General features: G+C 37.4%; 1 protein-coding gene across 1 annotated transcript in view; it reads left to right on the top strand.

The window, feature by feature from the left end:
* Positions 1-22,875, top strand: part of LOC131031744 (BTB/POZ domain-containing protein At1g21780) — a 38,427-nt gene extending 15,552 nt beyond the window's left edge. The window contains exons 2-4 of the mRNA XM_057963022.2: positions 19,223-19,368; positions 21,801-21,916; positions 22,084-22,875. Of these exons, the coding sequence (XP_057819005.1) occupies positions 19,223-19,368; positions 21,801-21,916; positions 22,084-22,686 (865 nt within the window). The 3' untranslated portion in view covers positions 22,687-22,875. The remainder of the gene's footprint in view (positions 1-19,222; positions 19,369-21,800; positions 21,917-22,083) is intronic.
* Positions 22,876-25,874: the final 2,999 nt, after the last annotated feature.

The following is a 25,874-nucleotide window of genomic DNA, read 5'->3' as shown; positions in this document are numbered from 1 at the left end:
TGTCCATACTCAACATTTGGGTTGATGTTTCCTGGACATTACTTTCTTCTGTCGTTGAGGAGTGCTCCTGTTTGACATCTTGAGACTTTGATCTTTCTTTCTGCTCTACTTCTTTTTTGTCCTCCTCTTGTGCTTTTGTACTCTTCACTATTTTAGGTTCCACCTTTGCCGCAGTTTAATATTTTTCTTCTTTTCTCATTTGTCTTATATAGTCATAAAGTCCCCTTTTGCTTGGATTTTATTAGACAATTCCTAAATATTCATCAAAGCTTTTGGTGGCTTCAAATGTGTATCTTTCCTAACCCAACCGTTCCATTCTGAAATTCTCCTTACAGGGCTGCTCACCATATCTTCTTCTCCTTTGTCCCTTCGTTTGAAACTCAAAATATTCGATAAAGATCATATCTTGATGGATGACTGGACTTAAGTGCATGTATTCAGCGTGATATCTTGACACTCCTTTACCAGATTCTTCTGGTTGTCATTCTTCCTTTAGGGATTCTGTGTCCTGTCTTTCTAACAATTTAGCTTTGAACATTGGAAATAATGGTGTTGAACCCATAGCCTCCCTCTAATATATTTTCACAAACCAAACACTCACAGGCTAGTAGGAAAGGGGCTCTGATACCATTGAAATATACCCACATTGTAAACTTGCAAATATGGGCAGTATTATGCTTAACAACAGTACCCTCAAAGATTTATTATTTCAAAATTCCATAGTGGAGTTACACTTTGTTTTTACAGTTCATAAGAATGAGCTTAGATCATTGTACAAAATATCAATTATAATTATTCTCAAACTGTATTCATATTTACAAATTGGATCATTTAAAACTTAAAGAGCTTGCTGTTAATGCTCTTTAGAAGACCATGGTCGCACTAGGCAGATTTTTGATGAAAAGGTTGGTTTGTGGGCGCCTGTAGTAAAGACTCAGCTGATTGACCTCCTACACTGGTTGTTGCCTCTTTGTCCCATAACGCACCCTCTTGCAGGTTTCTATTGTGAGAGTTGATCCAAGCCTAAATGCTAGATAGGTCTACTTTGTTGTGTTGTAGACAACAGCAAAGAAGACACTAAGCTACGTTGCACAGGTGATGTGCCCAACCCTAGACTCCGTGCCTAGTATTGCCTAGCTCTTGTGCGATGGTTGTAATCACTAATTATTGTGTAGTCTGAGCTCGTCTTACAAATACTCCACTCAGCACCTAGACCCTGTAATAACAATGAGCTGTGCAAAATAATGGCAGAAGTAACACAAGATTATTTTGAGCAAATTAATTGGCATGGATTTCGTCCTACCAAGTTGACACCTCCCAGGTTTGTGTCTAAGAAGGCTTTTGCATTTGTTTAATGCATTTGACAAGGATACTCTTCGATGCTTTCAACTATAGCAGAGACCCGTACAATACTTGCATCAACAATGTCAGCCTAAGGAAAGAAACTGCCACAAGCTGGAAGAGTTTAATAATTCCATTTATTAATTAAAATAGTAAGTATCAATTGGGGACATCACATAAAATTGTAAATATTCCTTAAATTTGGGACATCACATAACATTTAAAAAAAATAGTAAGTCCTAAATATCAATTGTTTAATCAACGTTGGATAAAAGAAACTGACTTGACATGCCAACCGCCCACACATCTCAACTCGCCCTAAATGAGGAAAGAAAATTGAAACTTTCTTTGTTTTTGTATTTTCATATTGTAGTTGAAAGTAAAACTTGCAGCCTTTGGGCATTTTGTTGTAACTTGTATGCTATTTTTAATATCATATTTATACTATTTTTAATATCATATTTATACTATTTTTAATATCATATGCATGTTGACAATGAATTATGAAAGCAATTAAGTTTTGACACTTGCTAATTTGTTTGAGAGAATGTGAACTTTCAGTTCAACACGAATGTTTTATTTTTTGGTTGGTAATATAGATTTATTTTATTCATATAAGCAAAAAGATTTTACATTGATCGCCCTAAGAATATCATAGAAACCCTACCCTGCCATCCGAACAAAAAACAAGCCCTTTGGCACCCCATTGCATAACAGAATTACTCAAAATTTTGTCTTGAGACTAACCCATCTCCATTTTCATACAAAACTTACAGTCCAGTATAATCTATAACATTCGAAACCTCTGAGAAGAAACCCCACTGAATACATACAAAATTAAAATCATCTGTAGAATATACAAAAATTCACAAAATTTACAGCATTTTCACATGAGATTCAAGTTTCCCTTGCACCATGCACAATTGGGCCATTCACCCAGTGGTCCCCGAGGTCGAAGTCTACTTTTTCCTTACCCTTGTATGCCTCGGATTCGCCCTTTCCTCCTTGTTCTTTCTCCTTCCTCTACAAAAAGGCCTTCAGTTCGTTACACCTGATCAACATCATTGCTCTGCGCTCCTCCTCCTTGGAATTGAGGCTCCAATGAATGAAGGGAAGGAGAAGCAATGGTGTATCCTCCTCCGAATTCACAGTGATTCCATCCACCAGGAAGCCCGCGCCAGAATGAGCCTTCGCCAAGAGAGACTCCATGCCATAAAGCCATTCCTCATCAACACACCTTGTCATCACCCATGAAACCTCCTCCTTCCCCAATTTAAGCCCTTACGCCATCACCATCGAGACGATGTCAATATTCATCTGATAGTGATGCGGTGTTTTCTCCAAGCAGAACTTCCATTATCTACATAAAGATTGGATCATCATGCTTGAACAAACCCTTTAAACGCTTCTCCGTCACCCTGCCTAGAATCGCCAATGGCTGTTTCATTGTGATGAGGGGAAGTTGGCCTCCATGTTGCAGACCTTCTTCACCCACCACCACCAACCTCTCTGCCTTTGGCTGAAGCATATGGTGGTATAAATAGCAATCCACCCTATCAGATCATCATGCCACCTTTTGAATCAGGATTAATGCCTTTTCTCAAAATGAGTATTTAGGAAATGGCGGCGTATGGGGAGGCCTCAAAATCCAACTCCGCCTCTCGGAGATCTTCCCAAACCTCCTACTCGCTCTCCTCATTAAAGGTCACTGCCAACTTGGAAAGCGTGTCACCGACCGTGTTTCCTTTTCTCACTATATGGGAAATTTTAAATTTTGTGAACGTTGCAAGAATTTCCCTTGTATTTTATATATATATTTTTTGAGCCTCCACACTCCAATTTCACCTTTGATTAATGCATTAACAATTATTTGAGAGTCCCCTTCCAAATGAATCATGGACAGGTTTAAATTTTTGGCCATTTTAACCGCCAACCACGCTGCCTGAGCTTCTGCCTTGTTATTTGTTCCTTCCGCAAGTTCAGTTGCCCGCAAGGCAATAATGCTCCCTGTCTAATCTTTTGCTACATAATGAGCTCCTGACAGGCCAGAATTTCCTCTTGACGCACTGTCAAAATTCACTTTTGTCCACCCCACCTCCGGCTTATTCCATTCCACACTCCCATTCGCCTTTGACACTGGATTAACTCCAGTAGGTCCATTACCAGGCTGGGTTCAACACATATGTTATGTATTCAGGATTAGTAATGTATATGATGAATGTTCAATCAATGTTATCTGAAATAATCCTTGCCCGGCTTTATTGTAAAGTGTGTGTTTGGTTGAATGTTTTTGTGTGGGGTATTTCAGTCCAGAAAAGTTATAATGCATGCATGAACATATAATTGCAATGAAATTTAAATAATAGAAATTCCACAGAGACTTGAAGTTTTATTGCAATCAGAAATCTTATTGTCTAATACACACTGGTAATTATTACTAAGATTATTCTAGAGAAACATTAGAAGTTATTGTACCACATACCAAACCCTTGACAACCACTGCTGATATCCATGATGTAATCTGCACATTCCAGTGAAGACTAATGCTGGGATTCCTTCTGTAATAGCTGCATCTGAAGTTTACATGAATTGCCTGATATAGACCTGTGGTTGGAGCTCAAATGCTGTTGCCCAGCTATTAAATCTGTCTTGCGAACTACTTTGATCCTTCACAAATATGCTGTAACTAGTGGCTGCAACCATCATCTGCTAGAAAAATCTGTGTATACCAATGGCCTGGGGTTCTGCCCATGCCAAAGACTGCCAGGGGTTTCGTCCTGGGAATTTCCAAAGGTGCGGAGATTCTAGAGAACAAAAAATCATAAAAATATCAAGTCGTGAATGCTTGAATGAGCCCCTCGAATTCCCTTATGTAATTTTGCTTTTTCCTCCATCAAATTCGTCCAATAATAACATTCTTTCTAATTGAAGAATTCACTCCACTTAGATAAATTGATTATTATTAATGCTTGGCTGTCCACACAAAAGCTGTCCCTTCCAAGTAATAAATAAACCTAGGCTTATAATATTTATTTCGCCCAAGTGTTTAGCCACCCAATTAAATAACGTTTTGACTTAGGCTTAAATCTATGAATTCGCCTAAGTAAATATAAGTCCTCATGATATTACTTAACATGGCCCCATAATAATAATTAAATATGAGTAATGAGGGTAACTATAGTTTTTCACATATTTAATTATTAATTTATTCCAGTGGTTATTCTTTTCCTTAGCCTATGGGGAATAAAATAGGCCAACGTTATTATTTATTGATGCGCTAGGAGAAGGGGAACATTACATTATCATATGAATATTCTAAATTTTCCTATATATTTTAAATTTTCCTTGTTTTTTATATAGCTGTCCCTTGTCATCTCCAAAAAATGGTCCCCCAAAAAAGCCATCCGTGAAACTTGTCACCCCGTCCTATCGTGTGCCTGTATTGGAAACTTGGAGTAACATAGATTATATGTGATGGGGAAAATGAGGCCTATATGCACAAAGGAGTAGGGACTTGAGCAAAAATCTAGCATTCTTAGATTGAGTCCCAACACAAGAGGTCCTCCATCTTTAGTTTCCAAAGGTTAAAGCTTGTGCCATTGAATTTTTCTATATTCGACCAAGATGAGCTAGCCGTGATCTCTCGTCACCCTGTACTCAAAACTGCAAGAAAACTCAACGAACACCCATTGTAGCAAAAAACTGAAGCACATACTCAAATAAAGGTATCCCTCTTGTTGATGTGTTCTTTTATGCACTTCATACACAAAATAAAATATCAAGGTATCTTATCCTCTCTTGAACAAAATCCTCTCGAATGCTAAGCTATGTGATCATATGAGGTATCCCTCTTGTTGATGTGTTTTTTTATGCACTTCACACACAAAATAAATTACCAAGATATCTTATCCTCTCTTGAACAAAATCATCTCGAATGCTATAAGCCATGTGATCATACAAGGTGACTTCAAGGTTTCAAATGTCAGTTCTTGATGTGTGGATAACTCAATGGTTTGATGTGATATTGCTGGAATCACAAGGGGGACTTACGTTGAACATGAATGTTGCTGGAACATGAAGACTCACTTAACTTGGAAAACAAATAGCAAAAGAAATTAAGGGTTAAGAAAGCTAACCGAATCTTGAGAAAGTAAGAGACTATGAATGACTCAGTGAAACTCAACCATGCTTTGTTTTGCCATGCAAGGAACAACTAGGCAAAGCTGGTGCGATCTTCTAAGGTAAGCAAATGATATTCAAATCAACACCAACAACATAGACATCTTCAATGTGATGCATATCAATGGGTGAGTAGCAATCGAAGTTAAGCTTATATAAGGAGTTCAGTTGACCACACAAAGCATTTGGCAATCAGAAAAATACAAGTAGTATGAACATCCAAATTTCACGATTAATCATCAACGAATACTTCCATCCATTTAATCAATCATTAAAACAAATGAGAAGTAGAGAACTTGCAAAAATGTTGAATCAACACGTGAAATTCACCATATCTTCAATGAAAATAATATGTTTCTTGCAACAAAGTCTTGGCAACAATCTCCTTTTCTCCTACTCTATTTTTAACTATCTGGCTGCTAACTACTAACCTTTACAAATGAGGAGAGCAAGCCTTTTATAGAGCTCCCTTTACAAATGAATGGCTAGGATCAAATCCAAATCAATGGCCAAGATTATAGGATAAAACCCTAATTAGGGTTAGTTACAACTAACTTTGCATTTCATTTAATGCTTGACTAATGATAAAATTACATTTTAGGACACATGTCCAATTAATGTTAACCAATGAATGATGAGGTTAGGTACATCAAACTTAGTGCCTCTACATGTGGTAGTTATCCTCTTTGTTGGATGAGTCAAGTGCATCAAATCTGGATGCCTTGACTTGGAATGATGTGATTGGGTTGGTGATGACTAAGCGCCACCTCAGCTACTTGCTCCTTGTAACTCATCACAAGTGTTTGTGATTGAGCAATATCTCTTGATAGTCAACATTTCTAAGTGCCTGAGGTGATGATGGTGAGAGATATTCCCACATTGCATCATCTTATTTAATTTGATCACCTTCACCTATCCTTGATCCTGAATCCCTTCACTTGAAGCCTTCATCTTGGATTACTCTCTTGTTGTACTGGCAACAATTCTTGGATTTCCGGAGGAAATTCAAGATTGTCCAACTTCCTCCTCATCGTTAATGCCCGATCCTCTTTGTTTAACTTGATTCTTACAACCACCTCTTGTATTCTTGAATGCCTTGATGACAGGCAGATCTTTCTTCTTTGAAGGATAAATGTAATCCACCTCTGCTTTGTCTTCTTCATATCCACTTTCAGGTTGTTTTGAGTCCTCATGTGGTCTGATTTTGAGATGCATTCTCTCTTGCTCAAGTGTCGTAGAGAGCTTTGGTGAAGTCATTCCCTCGAAGTGCATCCCTACCTTGATGTTACTTGCAGCTGGCTCCTTCACTCTCTTCCTTAATCACCTACAAAAAACAAACAAGATACCATCAAATATACCTGATATATACTGCTTTCACACATTTTTCAAACTTACTAATCTGATATGCATTCCTAATGGGGGTGAAATGATGTTCTAAATTCTGTTCTCATGTCTGATTTCACTCACTTCAGGTCTGATTGGGGTTTCAAGTCTGAGATTTTAACATCTTGAAGTCTGATCATGGATTTTGACAAGTGGTGGACAAATTGCTGCACTTACCAAGAGTTCGTGGATCTTAGCTGGTCATGGATTTCTCATGGGCATGGATTCTCGAAGGTCGTGGATTTTGTCAACCCAAGGATAATTTTGCTTGCCTCTCTCTAGTCATGGTTGCCTTAATCACTTTCACCTTTCAGCAACTTATTCATTTGCTTGATCAAATATGTAATGTCCCCATTTTTGGAGAGGAATTAATTAATTAATTAAATTAGTTAAGTTGTCCAAATTCTTATTATTTTTCATGGATAGCTTAATTAATTATTTTAATTAATAATATTAAGTTAATTATTTATAAAGTTATCAAATAAATTAAAAAATAAAAGATGACTGTATATTTAATTAATTTTATGAAGTGACTAATTAAAAATTATTAAGTCACTTCTAGAAGCTTCTAGAGATGGAATGAAAAAAGTATAAAGGGGGATCTAACTGAAGCTTCAAGGCAGCTTGGATTTTGATTGGATTTTGTAGAACCGAGAGGTGTCTGCAGACTTTGGTCTTTGGGAACGAAAACTCCCATAGATAGCATAACTGAGGGAGTGAAAGATCTCTCGAGGGGTTGCATTGAGGAGGTGATACTTCAGTCATTTCAATGGTACTTAATTGAGGCCAAGGGCCAACTTGCTAGGGTACAATTTTGGAGGAGACAAAGGAAGATATTTTGGGTGTGAAGTCTTCATTGGTGGTGCTACATATATGCTGATTACACCTTCCAGTTCACTGAGTTTATCTCAGTCATTTCAGACCTGCCACAGCTAAGGAGGAACACACGATTTTGCTCATAGAGGGTCACAAGGGCATCGACTTCACTTTCACATTGGAGCGCTTCACTCCTAGGGTGACATCAATGGTTTTTGATGCAAGGAAGGGAACTTAAAAGCTGCAGATTGTTAATTCTGATCAGAGACATTCCTGAACAGGAACATGTCAATGAACCATGATATTACACATTATGACCCATACTAAGCATCGATTTCATTAAGGGACCCGAGGTGATTCTCACTATTTGCAAATTGAAGTCGAATGAGGAAAGTGCAGGTGTTATTACAGTCTGAAGTACATCGGTCCCCTTCTTCCTCTCCTACGATTTTGCTCTTGTCTTCCTTTTTGAGCATCAAACCTTACATTTGTTGATAGCGAGGTCAGTGATAATGTTCAGAGACTAAGAGGGGTTTATACTGCTAGCAATCAATTATTAACAGTCATAGCAATCTGCAGCAGGGGCGATATTGAGAGCAATTTGATTTGGTAGTGTGGAGGCTTCTTTCAACCATTTATTGCTTACTTCTTCAAACACAAGCTTGGGCGATTATAAACAGGTTCATTTTGACATCATTGCTTTGGTAATTTTCAGTTGTATGCAGACCACAATGGCTGTCTATAATCTTCAGAATTTCTGAGTATTAAGAAGTTAGTGTTTGATCATGTTACTGTCATTGTAAAGGCTTATTGGATCATCTTTTTGAAATAAAAGGGAGAAATAAGGTTGGATTCCTATTTCATATTTGTCTGAAGTATTTATGCCAACTGTTTGTCAAAATGACAGCAAACTGTTGGCGTATGTAAGTGTGCCTAAAGTAGCATAGAACTATATAATTTAGTAGCAAATGCATCTTTGGTAATTGTCCAATTTATTAGGAGTCATTTATGGTTGATCATTTATGAGAAATATGTGTTTGAAGTCCTCCATATCACACTAAAAATTTCTGAGACACTCTGTCAGCATAACACGCAAACACCAAACAGCATAAAACGCAGATTGAAGAGCCAAGTTCTCAGTAAATATTCCTTGTTTTTCAGTCAATTCACTACAGGGGATATTTCAAAATATCACAATGTTGCACTTACCATTGCCAAGTCATGGATTTTATCAACCCAAGGATGAATTCTTCGTTGGTAGTGTATTTCTTCAACCCAAGGATAAATTCTTCCTTGGTCATGGATTTTGGTGACCCAAGGAAAAATGCCTCCTTGATTGTGGATTTTGGCAAGTGAAGGTTAAATTTGATGATTATTCAATTATTAATTCACCCTCAATATGATACTGATCCTCATTCAATTCACTCCAAGTCAAGGATTGAGCAAGTTCAACGTTTCATCTTCACTTCAAGGATCAATCTTGGCAACTTTCATGCTTGAGGTGTGGATTTTAGTAACTCAAGGAAAAATGTCATCACTCACCACCTAGGTCGTGGATTTGAGCAACTCAAGGAAAAAATGCACCCAATGCTGAGGATTTGAGCAACTCAAGGAAAAAATGCATGACTTGCACTTGAAGTTGATCATTTCATTGATTGTCTAAGTTGATCATTTCAACACCTTTGTTTGCAAACTTAGAGGATTCAAGTGATAAACTCACTTATTGCCATTTCCATTTAACATCACCATCAAGACCTTCAAGGTCGTGGATTTTAGCAACTCATGGATAATTCACTTCAACCCCATCACTTATTGTTTATATCAAGTGTAGAGTGACTTGCTCATAAGGTTTTGACTTGATGTTTTCTTTCCTTTCATCATCACCTAGACTTTGAATCATCTTCATCAAGCACTTCAGCTCAGTTTATCGATCATAACTCCTTGATTGATCCTTGCTTCTGCGTTCTAACCTAAGGGCACTCGCTTGCTTGACTGCTCATCACACTTAAGACTCATACCTTGACCTGACTTGAAGGTTGCACTGTGAAGCATCACTTAATGATCATCTTGACTCCTATCGATAACTTAACTCTCACCTATCACTTGAGCACTTAGAGCTGAGAAGATTCCAAACTAGTCTAGAGAGGGACCTGATTGCTGCTAGACTGCCTGACTTGATCACATCCTGACGACAAGGCGTTGCATCCCCTCACAAGCAAGAGGTTAAAGACTAAAGAAACCACTGAAAAGCAAAGCAAACTAAGCAAAAGAACTAACCTACGAACAAAAAAGTGGGGGTCCCCATTTGCAATAGGGTGATGTGTGAAAACGTCACAACACCTCTCTCAAATCAAGCCAACTGTGGCTCTGCTACAAAATTTTGAAACATGATATAACTAACAAGTGAAAGTATGTTGCAAAATCAAAGCATCCAAATCTTAAATAGTGATAAGTCATAGACGGAAATGAAAATAACTATAAAAGAGATGCAAACCAATAACACAAGATATATGTGCAAAAACCCTTGTGGGAAAAAAATAAGAGATCCAAAACTTGTAATAATCCTCCAAAAGAGTCACACCAATACTTTACTCTCTGAATAGTTGCAGCATTTAATTACTACAACTTGCAAAATAACTTGTGCTACTACAACCCCCTACTCTAACCTCCAGTTTGTAGCCATAAGTAATACAAGGAACCATAAATGGTTTTCAATACAATGGACTCAAACCATGAGCCAAGTAGTCTACATGCAAAAGATACTTGATGACATGTGTTTAGGAGTTACATGCATCTTTTGATAAGCTTCATGACTTTTCTCGTGTACTTGGGCATCCAACTTCACTGGAAGACAAAAGCACAACTCTCTTCTGAGTCCAAAAGAGGCTACCAATTTGTTATAAATAGTCAAAGATGCTTTCTCACTCTTTGACATTGTCATTGATGCTTCTTATGACACCATACAGAGCTAGATTCCCTTCCATTTTATGCTAAGTGTCCTACAAGATGTCATAGGCCAAATCAAGCTTTCTCACTCAATGCCACTTTGCAAAGCATGTTCCAAGTGATAATTAATGACAAGTGTCCAGGAGTTACAAGCATCTTTCTAGAAGCTTCAAAACTTTTCTTATTAACTTAAGCTTCCAATTTCAATAGAAGACAAAGTAACAACTCTCTAAGTCCAAAAAAGGCCACCAACTTCGTACACATAATAATAGATGCTGTCTTACACCTTTTGTAATGTCATAGATGCTTCTTGCAACACCACAAATCGTTAGATTCCCTTACAGCTCATGCCAAGTGTCCAAAGAAGTTGTGTTAGGCCAAATTAAGCTTCTCCACTCAATGCCACCTTGCAAAAAATATTCCAAGTGCCTAGAAAACAATATTTAATTACAAAAAATGTTCCTTTGTATGTGGTACATTCAAGTTCCCCTTCCATGATTCTTGGAGCCACGCGAAATAATAACCAACTATTAAAGTATTAAAATAAACGTACATGGTCCTAGGATTGCAAGGTTAATATCACCAATCCTAATAGTAACAATGGTTTGCTGGGTGCTTGAATCCCATCCCCCTTAAAATTGCTACCACCATTGGACAAGTTGTGACCACCTCTTGGAAATCTAACTCCATGAGATGAGATGCCATCTCTTGAGGATTCCTCTCCATTTGATAAACCATATCTGCAAGGAAGTGTCCCTTCCATGGAAGAGTCCATCATTAGAAGGGTTATTTACACCACATTCTCTCATTTTTTCATTGGTACAATTTGAAACCAAACCACCACTAGATCTAGTATTTTCACTGTCATGAAGGGTGGCATCCATACGAGCTATCTGCTCATATCTCCTTGCACATGTAAAGAAAAATACTAGCTGCCTACTCTACAAAAAAACTCTCTTAGCTGTTGGTTTGGATGTTGAAGGAAATAGAGAAAGCTTACATATTAACTTCTAAATTTTGATCCTTAATCACTTATACTCCATTTCATGATTTGGAGTAACTCTGATATTTCTCAGATCATGATTACGATGAGGGTTGTGAGATATTGATGGTGGTAGGAAACACAATTTGTCATTTGTCACCTTGAAATCTATTACCATTGATATCTTCATATTCCATGGCTGGGCCCCAAATATGAGTTCACCTTTCATTCCATCTAGTAAGTATCATTCTCTCATTCTGCCATGTTTCTCACTTTTCATCTCCAGTAGTTGTTGCCTGATCCACGACCATATCTTTTTTTTCATATATATATTGATCAATACATGACCATATCTATCCTCTCAGATGTGCGCTCCTAATGTGTTTTGTTTTCAGGCCTTGCTTCAGCTTCCTATGTTGTTTATATCATTCTATTGTGGGGCATTGTTCTGAGATCTCTCTCCTCCATACCTCTACCATCTAGATTCAAGGCACACTTTGACCTCACAAATCATCACCAAATCCCAGCTTCCTACCAATAACGAGCCTCACTTAAAATAAAACTTTTACTCCATGTCAAATTGTCCAACCTTCTTGCCAACCAACAACATTTTCAACTCAAAAAATAGTTGTTAATATACCTCTTGTGCAGCCTACTCGCTTGATCCATAAAGGTGTAGCTTATCATTGCAATATCCATCAGGTAACTTTTGCTTGCATCTCTCACAAAACATCTACCACCAATATCCTCAGTGTCAAAATCCTCTAGCTGCATGATTGTCTCAGAAGTCCATTCGACTTGCTCATTATAAATGCTCCACTTTTGCTTTATCTAGGTTTCCATCCACTTGTAAACATGCCTTTGTAACTTAATGAAGAAAAAATTATACAAAAAATATTAGAAGTTAGAACCTCTGATCTCACTAAATCTTAGGTTTTACCCCTATAAGTACTTGGTGTGCAAATTTTAGGTTTTCGTAATGATTTAAATCATCTTTGGTAACATGAAAGTACATATTGTAGCTATGTTGCAATGCTTATTGGAGGTGCTGGCACTAGAGCCAAAATGTCAGCTATTTTGTGATTATGTCCTACAAGCTATAACTAACATTTATCTATAGATATTATACCATCTCACACCAATATATTCGTATTTATAGACTGCTAATTTGAGGCATGTGATGGGTTACCTTGAAAAAATAGCACCAACATATTATAATACAATAACATAAATATATATAGAATGAGAGATTTCTATATTTCCATCAAATTATCAGTAGTACATCAAGTTGTATACACACAAATACTCCCCTCCCTTTTTCTATCTATTCTTCTTCATGTGGCTTCTGTGTGTGGGTGGGCGCATGTAGGTGATTGTGTGTGCATGTGTGGGTTTGAATGGTTGGCTATATTATTGTTGTTACCTTTACACTAGCTTTCTAGTATGCATTTTTTCCAAATTGTTTTCAGCTTGAAAGCAGGTTATGCGACTGTCCATTTTAAGGATAAACCTAGCACCTGACCTTCTAACAGGGTTGGATTAACCAACAAAACAATATTTTGTACAGAGGGAATGTTTAATTCATTGCTATTTAGGTTTAGAAACCATTGCCATTGACATGAAGTTTGAACTACAGGATAGAGTCTCACCATTAATGCCTAAGGAAAATTAAAGAGAAAGCAGTTATACAAAAGTAACTAAATTAGGATGTGCATTTGGTTTAAAAAATATCACTCACAGGGTACTTGCAAAACCTGTCTTGAAATCATATCGGCAATGATTTCCATCACATAAGAGGCAAAGCCTGTAGTAAAGATTGGGTGGGATAGGGTTTTGATTGGTGTTAAAATGAATAAATTAAAAAATTAAAGTGCTTGAAAGAACTAGAAGACCATACCTTATGCTTCTTTCCCACCATAAAGTCCAATAATAATTATATGATAATATTATTTTTCTTTCATGCTGGCTCTGAGAAGGCCAAGACTGTTATTGTAGGTTGTATTGAATGCTGGGTAAACTTCTTTGCTGTATACTAGACCACCAAGGTTTTCATGTATCCATATGGTTATGTAAATTGCAGTTTGGGACCTGTTGATGTGTCTTTTGTACACGACCAAACACAGAATAAAATACCTAAAGGTACCTTATCCTCTCTTGAACAAAGTTTCCCGACTACTGAAGATCTCGCTGAAGGATCAGTCGAGGCAACTCCAAGGTTCTTGTATGTAGGTTCTCTACTCGTGGATAAGCTCTCTATGGTATGATGTGATTTTGCTGGAATCACAAGGGGACTTACACTTGATGATTGAACGTCTGATTTGCTTTGAATGTTACTGGAACACAGGATTTCACTAGTCTAGATTTTGAAAAAAAAGAAAAAGGATTAGGGCGAGGAAAGGATCTAATTCTGACACTAAGAATGTAGGAGCAATGAATAACCTTTGATGAAATTCTAACTAAGTCTTGTTTTGACATCCCAGGACCATCTCCACAAGGTTAGTGCGATCTTCGGAGGAAAAGCTTTATGATGTTTAGATCATCGCTACAGGCATAGACACCATCAGGCTGATGCATATCAGTGAAGAAGCGACAATTGAAGTTAAGCTTAAGCTGAACGATTCCAGTTGACTACACAAGGCAAGTCTGCAATCAACAAACTGCTAGTAGTATGGATATACGAATTTCACCATCAATCAAACACATTTCTTCCACTCATCTAATAACATGAAATCAAATCTGAGAAGTATAGAAACCATGCAAATTGTTGAATCGACCCATAGATTTCACCATTTCTTCAATGAAGTTTACAAGTCTTTTACAACAACATCTTGGCAACAATCTTGGCCTTCTCTTTCAATTCTACTCTAATTGCTATTCTATCAACTGACTATTCACTATTAGCTAACTATTCACCTTTTAACTACTGACTAACTATTCTCCTTTACAAATGAGGAGCCAGGGCTTATATAGCGCCCTCAATACAATTCAATGGCTCAGATCAATTTGAGATCAATGGCCGAGATTTTACAATGAAAACCCTAATTAGGGTTTGTTACAACAAACTCAATTTTGGCCAATGAAATAATTGCATTATTTGGACACATGTCTTCTCTAGAATATTTGACCAATGGAGAACCGGGGTAGGTACATCGAAGTTTGTGCCATCTCCGGTGAGTCAGGTACATTGAATCTGGACACGCTGAGGTGGACCAATCCGACTGGAGGAGTGATGACTGAGATGCCACCTTGTTTGACACTTGTAACTTGGTAGATATTCAATTTGATGTTGCTGAGAAGCTAGCTTTAATTAACTCTTCTGAAACTGTCTGCTTCTTCAACGAACCCTTGCTTTAACTTCCTTTGTCTTCGATGTGCAGGATGGATGGTGTACCTTTCCTTCGAATGCTGGACTGGAAGAGGTCGTCCCTGATGATGCTGAACCGGAGAAGGTCGTCCTTGATGATGCTGGGCTGGAGAAGGTCGTCCTTGTTGATGCCGGACTGGAGAAGGTCGCCTTTTAACTGCAAGACAAACAAAAAGATGATTAAGGACACATAATAAATTCATTTCAACATAGCATTTTATACCTTAAATCATCAACAAGAAGACATCAAAATAAAGTTTGTTCAAGAGTCTTTCCAGGGATAGGCCTTATAAGAATTTCGCCTTGGACCCTTTGGAAGGGTCAGGAGCGAAATTCCAATTTTAGGTCTTAATTCCTCATCTCCTTCACTTCAATTCATCCTACAGGGCAAAGAAACATCATTTCAACCTCAACTACGCCTTAGGACTCAAAGTCTTGACTTGACACAAGGAGAAAATAGGGATTTTGATGAATTTCGCTCTAGACCCTTTGGAAGGGTCAGGAGCGAATTTCTTGCTTGTAGTTCACTTCATCATTTCAACTTCAATCCACCTCACAAGGCAAGGAAATACTTCTCTTCTTTCATCCAACCTAAGTTTAACTTGATTCTGCAAGGCAAAATAGGTGATTGAAGGATTTTTGCCTTGGACCCTTTGTAATGGTCAGGAGCGATTTTCCTCCTCTGGCCCAAAATCATCATTTTTGGAGACAACCATCAACTCAAGTGCAATCTCAAGGGCATCTTTTACCTTGGTCTAGGCATAGCTTAGCATAAATTTGAAAGGAATAGGTAGATTTTAGGATTTTCGCTCTGGACCCTTTGGAAGGGTCAGGAGTGAAAATCTTGTTTTAGGGCTATTTTGCCATCCTTTCAACTTCAAATCACCTCCAAGACTTAGAACACCTTGCCTCACTCCTCTCCAGGGTATAAAAACCAAAAACTTGACTTGATTTGCAAGGAAAAAAGGGTGATCCTAGGAATTTCGCTCTGGACCCTTTGGAAGGGTCAGGAGCGAAATTCTCATTCGGCTTCAAAATTTGCATTCTTGGCGACCAAAATCCACTCTAAGGCAATCCAAATGACTTCTCGCACCCTTGTCCAAGTTTAACTTTGCTCAAATTTTGGAAGAAAAGATGGTTTTTAGGATTTTCGCTCTGGACTCTTTGGAAGGGTCAGGAGCGAAAATCACTTTTAGGCTCAATTCCTTCATCTTTCATGGTTTCTAGCAACTTAAAGTCACTCTCAGGGGCAACTTCTCCTTGGTTTTACCTTATCCCACACTTGATCTAGCAAAAAATTGATAGCAAAGAGAGGTTTTGAGAAAATTTGCTCTGGACCCTTTGGAAGGGTCAGGAGCAAAATTCTCAGTCTTGACCAAAAATCATCATTTTTTCAACTTGAAACTTCTCTGCAAGGTAGAATTTCATCTTTCATTGCCCTAGGAACAAGGTTTCATGTCCAAGAAAGGTCAAAAAGTAGGCTTATAAGGAATTTCGCTTTGGACCTGTTGGAAGGGTCAGGAGCGAAATTCACTTTCCTGGCTAGAATCCTTCATTTTCATAACTTCCAAACATTCTCAAAGGCTAAATCATGCTCATTCTTCTTCTCATCATGTCTTGGTCATCAAGATTTGGCTAAATAAGGAAAGAAATGCCTCTTAGAGAGATTTTCGCTCTGGACCCTTTGGAAGGGTCAGGAGCGAAAATCTTAACTTGGGCTAGATTCTTCATTTCTCCCTTTCAAAACGATCTCAAGAGGCAAAGACAAGTTATTTCTCTTCCATCCACGTCATAACAAATCAAAACTTGATCTTCTTCATTGCAAAAATAAGAGCTTTTAGGAATTTCGCTCTGGACCCTTTGGAAGGGTCAGGATCGAAATTTCCCTTTTGGTCCAAAATCCTTCATTTCTCAACGCTTTCAAACACTTCAAAGGCAACAAGAATGTCCAACCTTCCTTCCAAGATGCCTTGCAACTCAAAATTTGGTCAAACTAGGGAGGAGATGAGCCTTAGGAGGATTTTCGCTCTGGACCCTTTGGAAGGATCAGGAGCGAAATTCACTTTTTGGCTAAAATCTTCATCTTTCAAATTATCCAACTCCCTCCCAAGGCAAGAACATACCAATTTATCCTACATCATGCCAAAACCTAGCCAAAACAAAGAAGGAAATAAGAGCTACAAGGATTTTCGCTTTGGACCCTTTGGAAGGGTCAGGAGCGAAAATCATGTTTTTGGGCTTGATTCCTGACTTTTCCAACTCTCACCCTCTTTGGGAGGCAAACAAAGATCCTTCCTCATGCATCTCCACCTTGGTCTTGACTCTTGCTAAAGGGAAAATGAGTGTTTTCAAGAATTTCGCTCTGGACCCTCTGGAAGGGTCAGGAGCAAAATTCATCTTCTTGACTAAAATCCTTCATCTTTCAATCTTGACAAGGCTAGAACATTCAAAAATACCTCCAAACATGCCTTAGGAACTAGAAATTTGGCCTTGATAAGTGAGAATTTGAGGTCTTCAAGGATTTTCGCTCTGGACCCTTTGGAAGGGTCAGGAGCGAAATCCCTATTCTTGGTCAAGATCCTGACTTCATTTTCACATTTCTTCATTCAAACAAGTGCTTTACCTTCATTCAAGCCTGGGAATGCGTTAGTTCTACGTTTTGGTCAAAGTAGAATGTCTTATGGAGAATTTCGCTCTAAACCCTTTGGAAGGGTCAGGAGCGAAATTCGCTTTGGACCCTTTGGAAGGGTCAGGAGCGAAATTTGACATTTTGGACTCTCAGTCAGGATCATTTTATGGAATATAACATTTAAGCATATCTTTCTTCTTTCTTATACTTTAAGTTATATTCCATATATACTTCCAGGATGTTTGAGAGTGGTTTCGGACCTCCAGGAGTTATATTGCAAAATCTAGTTTTTGGAGGATTCTTCAGTTTCCAGACTTAGTCAAATTTCAGGATCAGGACATTCCAGACTTAGCCAAATTTCAGGATCAGGGCATTCTAGACTTAGCCAAATTTCAGGGCATTTGAAGATCAGGATGACATTCCAGACTTCATCACTCACCAACTTGACCTAGCTCGGACCTTCAAGAATGATACCCACTCACAAAGCAAGACACACTTAGCAACAAGAGCAAAACCAGGCCCTAATGAAGACTCTCAAAGAAACCCTAACCTGGAGCACCTGCTGACTCCCTTGGCTCAAGCAAAGCCTACTATCCTATTGATCACCTGGCGACACTCAAAATGCAAAGGCTGACAGACAAACCCTAAACACCTAGAAAGCAAACCCCAGAAAGCAAAAAAAGTAGGGGTCCCCATTTGCAATGGGGCGATGTGTGAATACGTCACAACAGGACCCAAATTATGGAAAACACTTATTCATTGAATAGCTTACACACACAAGAAGCATATTGTTTCAGTTCTTAAATTCTCATCCCAGATCCGATCACAACTGTCTCTACAATTGCACGATACATGTTTAACTCAGTCAGAACCCTTTTGTGGCTGATCTTGAAGCCTTGCTAAATTGCATAAGAATTAATTGTAAAACATATTGTGATCCAAAAATTTTCTACACCAGTCCTCATGGCTTGGAAAGCTCATATATAGAGACAAGTGCCCTCACGACAGAGTGCTATGGGGGTCTTCCGTGCAAAGAAAATCAGACCTTAAGAAGAATTAAAAATTGTTGTCGTTATGCTGAATGTCTCATGAAGGTAGTAATAGACGGGTATTTTGCAGATATGGAGCTGAAATAACGAATGGCGAAGGCTGGCCAATCCACATTCATTAAAGATAGCAAACCTATGATGGGTAGTTAAAACAACTCTGTCTACGTAATCAAAATTAACCTGCAAACAGAAAGCTAGATCTTGACATTGAAAGGATGAATTATGGATTCTGATTGAAAACTAATTACTTGTGCCTACTTTGTTGAATCCCATATACCTATATATAATTTGTTTTCCTTTAACTTTGGCTGCCTCACCTTCAGGAAACTTGATATCCATTGTATTAGCATTCTAGAGACTTTATGATTTACTTATTAATTATTTGCTCCACGTTTGCTGTTTAGCATCTATAATAATACACCTTGGGACATTTTTTAGATTAATAATAAACTGAAAATAATTACATTAAAATACACTTATTATATAGTGTTTAGTAGTTGCTTGCTGGCTGTTAATACGATGTTGCTCTTTAGGCACTTGTCAGTTGAGAAGAACAGGTATTTATATGTCCGTCTTTTTCCCGAGGCTGGTCGTATTTCAAAAGAACAGCCACCAATTGCAATGTTTGTGCTCCGGATCTTCAATATAGGAGGAAGTCGACGGCCTTGGACTTCACCAGGTATGTAGAACTCAAATTCTAAGTTACATATCAAATTTTTTAACTTGAGTTCTTTTTTGGCTATTTGTTTCTTATACCAGATCTTAGATTCTGGAGCATGAAATTTAAAATCATTTAATTTTTATGGGATCCTTCTTCCCGTTTTCATACTGAATATCTCAGTTTTATGAAGCACAGAGTAGAGGTCTAGTATTGTTCACTTGTCTCCTATTTTACTGTTTGATAAATTTGCTTATATCAATTGGCCCATTGTTAAGTAAATTTGCTAGATTGTGTCAGTCGATTGATATGCTTCCTCTAGTTTCTAATTAAGATGATGCAGAAGGAAGATGGTTCCTTTTGAATTGAGTTCAGAAAATCCTAGGTAGGTTCTTTCTATGCTCATAAGATGCTGTATATATGAGTCTTCTTAAAATCTAATGTTTGAGCCCTGCATATCCATTATATAATCTTGTGTTTGAGACCTTACATATTTGATGCTAAGAGAGTTGATTTTCCAGTAGTCAAATGACACTCATTCCATCATCAGTCGAGGTTGCTGCTAGAACATTTGTATGTGCCCTCATCATGCAATACTTGGAATTATCATCCGCTTTATTAAACTTTCATGTTATTGTCTGCTCAACTACACCATTTAAGTTTTCAACATCTAGAGGAATCTGTTGTATATGTTTTGTTTGCAATCTAAATTACAGCATCACACACAAAGTGTGAACTAGAAGCCCAGGAATTTGGCTACGTCAATGTCTCTATTTAAAATTTACATCTTTTTCTTTGGCTTATGAATCATGTTTCTTTTGCTAACTTCTTTTGTCTTTTTTTTGGACTGTTGAAGTTCTGAACAGCGAGATTTGCTTTATTCAAACTGCAGTATTTAAGATGTATTCAGTAAAGCATTCAGAATTAGTGTATTGTCAGTCAGGAGCTGAGTGTCTAGGGTTTAGCATATAGAGATTTGGGATGTGAAAGTAACAAATGTGGGCTGCCAAATTTTTTTGTTGAATTTCCTTCTCAATTTGCCAACCTCCAATACTATTATTTTGAGGTTGAAGGTTCAAAATGTGTGCATTGTTGAACATTAAAGCAAGCTTTACCCAGGCGAATAATCAGTTTTTCTCTGCATTTCTTTTCTCTGATTTTGAAAGTGCAACCTCCTAGAGAGGTTTGGCTTAACTATTTCTTTCTCTTTGTACTCAAACTTTGTTGTTGGGATGGTGCTAATTTTCAGGATTGTAAAATTTAGCTGATTCGAGTTGCCTTCATGTTCTGTTTAAGTGTTTGATATAGGTTGACCCTGCAAGGAACTATGCCTCCTAATCTTAGCTCTATAGCATCAGGTCTTGCATTTAAGCATTTAGCTTCTTGTCTTTCTGTATTGCACCTGAGCTATCTTGTTAAGGGCTAGGTGCACTCTACTATGTTATATTTATTAGCTTCTGCTGTTTGTTTAGGAATTGACTTCTGAGTGTAAAGATGGATTGACACGGGTCAGTTTTCTCCAAATATGGGTCAGTTTTCTCCAAATATTTTTAATGAGGTTGAAACCTAAAGGGATACAAAATTGAAACACTGGATGGATAATGTGAAATGTTCTGTTATCAACTCGAGGTTTCTTATACCAAACAGATTTTCTTGGTTGGCAGGGACCTAAAAATTCTACTTTGTTAATTGGGACACAGGTAGATGAAAGATTCAGGCTGAACAGCAGTCATGATGAATAACTTTATTACTGTTCTAGATAAAAGGCCTTATTGAAAACTGACAAGCATTAGCATTATAATTTATGGGTTCAACAAGCAGGTGTGCAGAACAACATCAATCATTGGCCATGTGGAAAACAAGTCCTTGTCTTTGTATTTTCAGTCAAACATGAATCAAAACACAGTACAAATGTGATCACCTCACAGTAATTGCTATTCTGTTAGATTCCACCCCTCCTTTCAACTGTGGTAATTATAAAAAAATCAAGACCCAACAGGCACCATTTGAACCTTTCTAGGCACATTTTCAACCTTTCTAAATTTTTTCTTTATGAACACTTGATTTCATGTTAACAATTATGGTATAATTAGGAAATTTTCCTACCTAGTCATAAGAGAGATTATTGTACAGTCAGGATAACTGAAAAAAATGCTACGTGATAACGAGTAGGACAAGATAGATTCTTTTAATCTGATGGTAATCTGGTAATAAATAAAATTGAATGCATTTTATGCTTTTCCTTCTATCATTCTATGGCACTGGTTTTTTGTTTCACCCTGTATAAACTGGGGTACTTAAATTTTACCCTCATATTAGTGAAAATGTGTAACTGTGCTCGTATCTTTTTGCACAACTGCATTGCTGATTTATTCTTTCTCTCAATAAGTAGGATTAGTGATTAACACTTGTTATTCATTTTCCTCGAGCTAACCACAATCATATTGATACAGTCCATAATAAGTTGCTCCGCAGCAGTGAGGACTTTGTATGGCCTGTAGATAGTAGCTTTCATGGACGATTAGTCATTGATGTGGAGTTTTTAGACCTGAAAGTTGCTACAATGAATGTAAGAGATGAGCCTTTATTTTGTATGTTTATGCATAGAAGATTGTGATCTGTGGATAATATGTAATTCATACATTTTTTATGTAAGGCCCATGCTAATGGAAGCTATATGTTGAACTGTAATCTATTCTTGTTTCTATGATTGACATTTACTTATATGTATTAAAGGGTGCAGAAGCATGTTCCATATGGCCTAATGAGGGAGCAATGCAGTTGCAAGCAACTAAGGGTGCGCTAAAATGCCTTTCCCGTATGTTGGACGATGGTCTTCACACAGATGTAACTATTAATACTGCTAATGGTAGTGTTAGAGCACATCGAGCTATTTTGGCAGCTCGATCCCCTGTTTTTGAGAGCATGTTCTTACATGACCTCAAAGAAAAGGAATCATCAGTAATTAACATCGAAGACATATCTGTTGAAGCTTGTATGGCTCTTTTAAGCTACATCTATGGTGGTATCAAACATGAAGACTTTTGGTACCACAGAGTAGCTTTGCTGAGAGCTGCTGATAAATACGATATTGGCGACTTGAAGGAATCTTGCGAGGAGAGCCTTTTGGAGGACATAGATTCAAAAAATGTTCTTGAGAGGCTGCAAGAAGCCTGGCTTTTTCAGCTAAGTCGACTCAAGAAAAAATGCTTGATGTACCTGTTTGATTTTGGAAAGATCTATGATGCTAGAGAAGATTTGAGTGCATTTTTCCAGCATGCTGACAGGGAGTTGATGATTGAGATGTTTCAAGAAGTGCTAAATTCTTGGAGATTATGATGAAATTTACAAACTAGTACTAAATTGCCATCAATCTCTGTGTACTTAATATTCTGTTCCATTTTGCATTATAGTGTTATGGATAAATTCTGGTGATGGCTGAAGTTAACTCTGTATTTTACATGCATAGTGGTACTCCATTAAATTGTCATCAAGCTCCGTCTATTTAATATTCTGTTCCATTTTGCATGATAGTGTTGTGAGTAAATTCCACAATGGCTGAAGTTAATCCTGTATTTTATGTGCGTAGTGCTACTCCATTTCTCTGTCTTGGGAATCATTTTTGGTAGACATAAAGTGTCTTTAGGAATGCTATTTAGTATTCACTATTTACATGTTTAACCATTCTCTAATTAATGAGGCATTTCTTTGGTTTACTCGGGCATTATAACTGGCTTATGTTGACAAATACATAAAGTCAGTTCTTAGAGGATGTACCTCTTTACAAGCTCTACAAGACAACTATGTTGCATACTGGTAGATAAAAATGATTTTAAAACCTCTTTTTCTGCATTGTTTCTTTTGGTTGATTATATTGAAACAGAATAAAATCAGAGGTTGTTTAGGGAACTTTCAAAAACAACATATTAAATGTTTAATATTTCATATCAATACATTATATAGAGCCAAAGGATATTTTTTTTATATCAAACTATCATTTTTATTAGTTCTTGTCAATAGTTAGGTTACTAATGCATCCTATTGATGCAAATACTTTAGCTACTGGGAGCCATTCAAAACAAAAGATTTAATACAGTTCTCAAATATTTTGGGTTTTAAGTTTTTAACGTTAAATTTAAAAAAAACTAGAAGTGACCATTTAAATGCTTCCATGTTTGCTGTTGCCTTTTTTCTGATTTGAGCAGTCTTACGGTGGGTTTGTATTTTTTTGGGCTATATGAATTCCTCAGATATGTAAGCATTTAACAGGTTTGAGACCTATGCAACTATATGAACACTTGGCCTCATGTATATGTTTGGTGTTATTCCAACTCATTATACAAATCACTTCTACATGATATAAAATGGCATCCATACACATCATTCTTGAAATTAAGAAACATATTGAAAGATCCTTGACTAGAAATCTTATCTAAACTGCTGATTGTTTACAAATTCAAATTCTTTGACTAGCGAAAAGTGTTTTTGGAAGTTTATTGTATTTTCAATTTTTTTGTAGTTTTTTGGATTTTTGACAATACATGGAAAATAATAAATGCAATACAATAAATATAGAACTGATAATAGTTCCCAGACTTCTGATTATTAATTGCAGCAAGTACAAATAAATAATAAGGAGGATTCTTGATGGAATTAAGCTGTTCAAGGCCTAACAAGAGTCCAATGCTGAGGTTTGAGGGTGAAATTTAAGCCTGGTATGAAGCAGTGATTGAACCAAGCACCTCCAACTGCTACTAATGGCTGCAAATGACTTTATTTAACTCTAGGGTAATTACCAAAAACTAATATTGAAGAATTATTCAAACCCAGTTGGAATTCCAAATTTTTGTCAGGAAAGATTGCCAAATTATGTCTTTTTTCTTCAATGATTTGTTGTTGCTGCCCAAATTTGATATTTCCTTCACACCAAACCAACTATGATCACTTATTTATATCCCAACAATGAATTCACACATAAATGGAGGAGTCAAAACCCCCGTCTTTACTTAATGGAAGTTAGAGGCTTCCTTAGGTGGTACGACCAACTACCTGGAGAGGTATGGCTGCCATAAATGCAATTATTCTGCTGTAATAACCCTCAAAGTGGATCAGATATGTGATTAATGCCAATATACCCTTGTCACAAGCAATAAACCTTTGAATTATGACCCTGAATGGTCAATTATGAGGCTCCAATTGATGTCGCCCAACTAGAGATGTATGGGTTTTCGTCCTAACACCTGCAAATTGAAGATTGCCGCCCCCAATATAATCTCAGACCTCTGCAAACCGTGCAGACTTGCTAAAGATGGATAAATTCACAAAATAGAATGAACATAATGAATCTTCAAACATCTCCCAACACCTTTACTCATCCTCAACCTTAATTCGACCTCTTTTGGCATCTTTCAAAGTTCTTTTAGAATCTCCATTCCTCTAATAAGCTCAATCAGCCATGAGGGTTGTTAAGTCATTAAAGTGGGGCCACTTTTGGTTAATAAACAACTTTGGAAAATGTGCTTTGGTGAAAACATAAAGTTGTTTAATAACTTCTTATAACTTATTTATTTTTTCTAATTTTAGAAAAAAGTAACTTTTATAACTTTAAATTATAAAGTTATTTTATTAACTTACCAAAGTCATAAAAATGACTAAGTATAGAACTTCCTTTGGTAAACAACTCATCTCCAAACACTAAATTCACCTATGGAGATGAATGACAGGTGAATCTCCATCTTGGTAGATCACTCAGGAAGTGGGGACATTAAAGTCCTCCCTTCTCGGGATTGCTTGTCCTCAAGCGACTGAAGAGATGGATGTTGCAAAATAGCTTCACCTTCCTAAGTGGCATCCTCAATAGGTAAATCTTTCCATCTGACCAAATACTCCCAGATTACCCTATTTCCTAAATTCTTCTCATGCTGATCCAATATCTCAACAGGTACCATAATCAACTTACCCTCCTCATCCAAGGGTGGTAGTACTAATGAAGTCACTGTGTGCTGTCCAATTGCCTTCTTGAGGCAAGATACATGAAAGACATTATGAACCTTGCTCTTTGGTGGAAGTTCAATCTCATATGCCACTTCCCCAACTCTCCTCAAAACACGGTACGAACCATAGAATCGGGGCTTAAACTTCTCTGCCCCACTCATCTTCATAGAACTCTGTCGGTAAGGTTGGAGGCACAAGAATACCATATCCCCAACCTCAAATGTTCTCTCAGTCCTATGGCGATCAACATATAACCTCTGCTGATCCTGGGCTCGCTGAATATTCTCCTTAAGTGCCTTGAGAATGTCTTGGCTTTCCTGAAGCCAATCCTGTGTCAGTGGTGCTCTACTATCTCCAAGTGCCAAATCCATGAATGTCATAGCATCGTAACCTTATAGTGCACAGAAATGAGACATATCAATAGACATGTGATGTGTCGTGTTGTAGCAAAACTCTCCCAAATATTACCAACGAACCCATGTACATTGTTGTCTTGACACATAGTTGCGTAAATACCCCTGAAGCCACTTGTT

Source organism: Cryptomeria japonica, chromosome 3 (genome assembly GCF_030272615.1).
Source record: "Cryptomeria japonica chromosome 3, Sugi_1.0, whole genome shotgun sequence".
Classification (NCBI taxonomy): Eukaryota; Viridiplantae; Streptophyta; class Pinopsida; order Cupressales; family Cupressaceae; genus Cryptomeria; species Cryptomeria japonica.
This window is presented reverse-complemented; position numbering and strand designations above follow the sequence as displayed.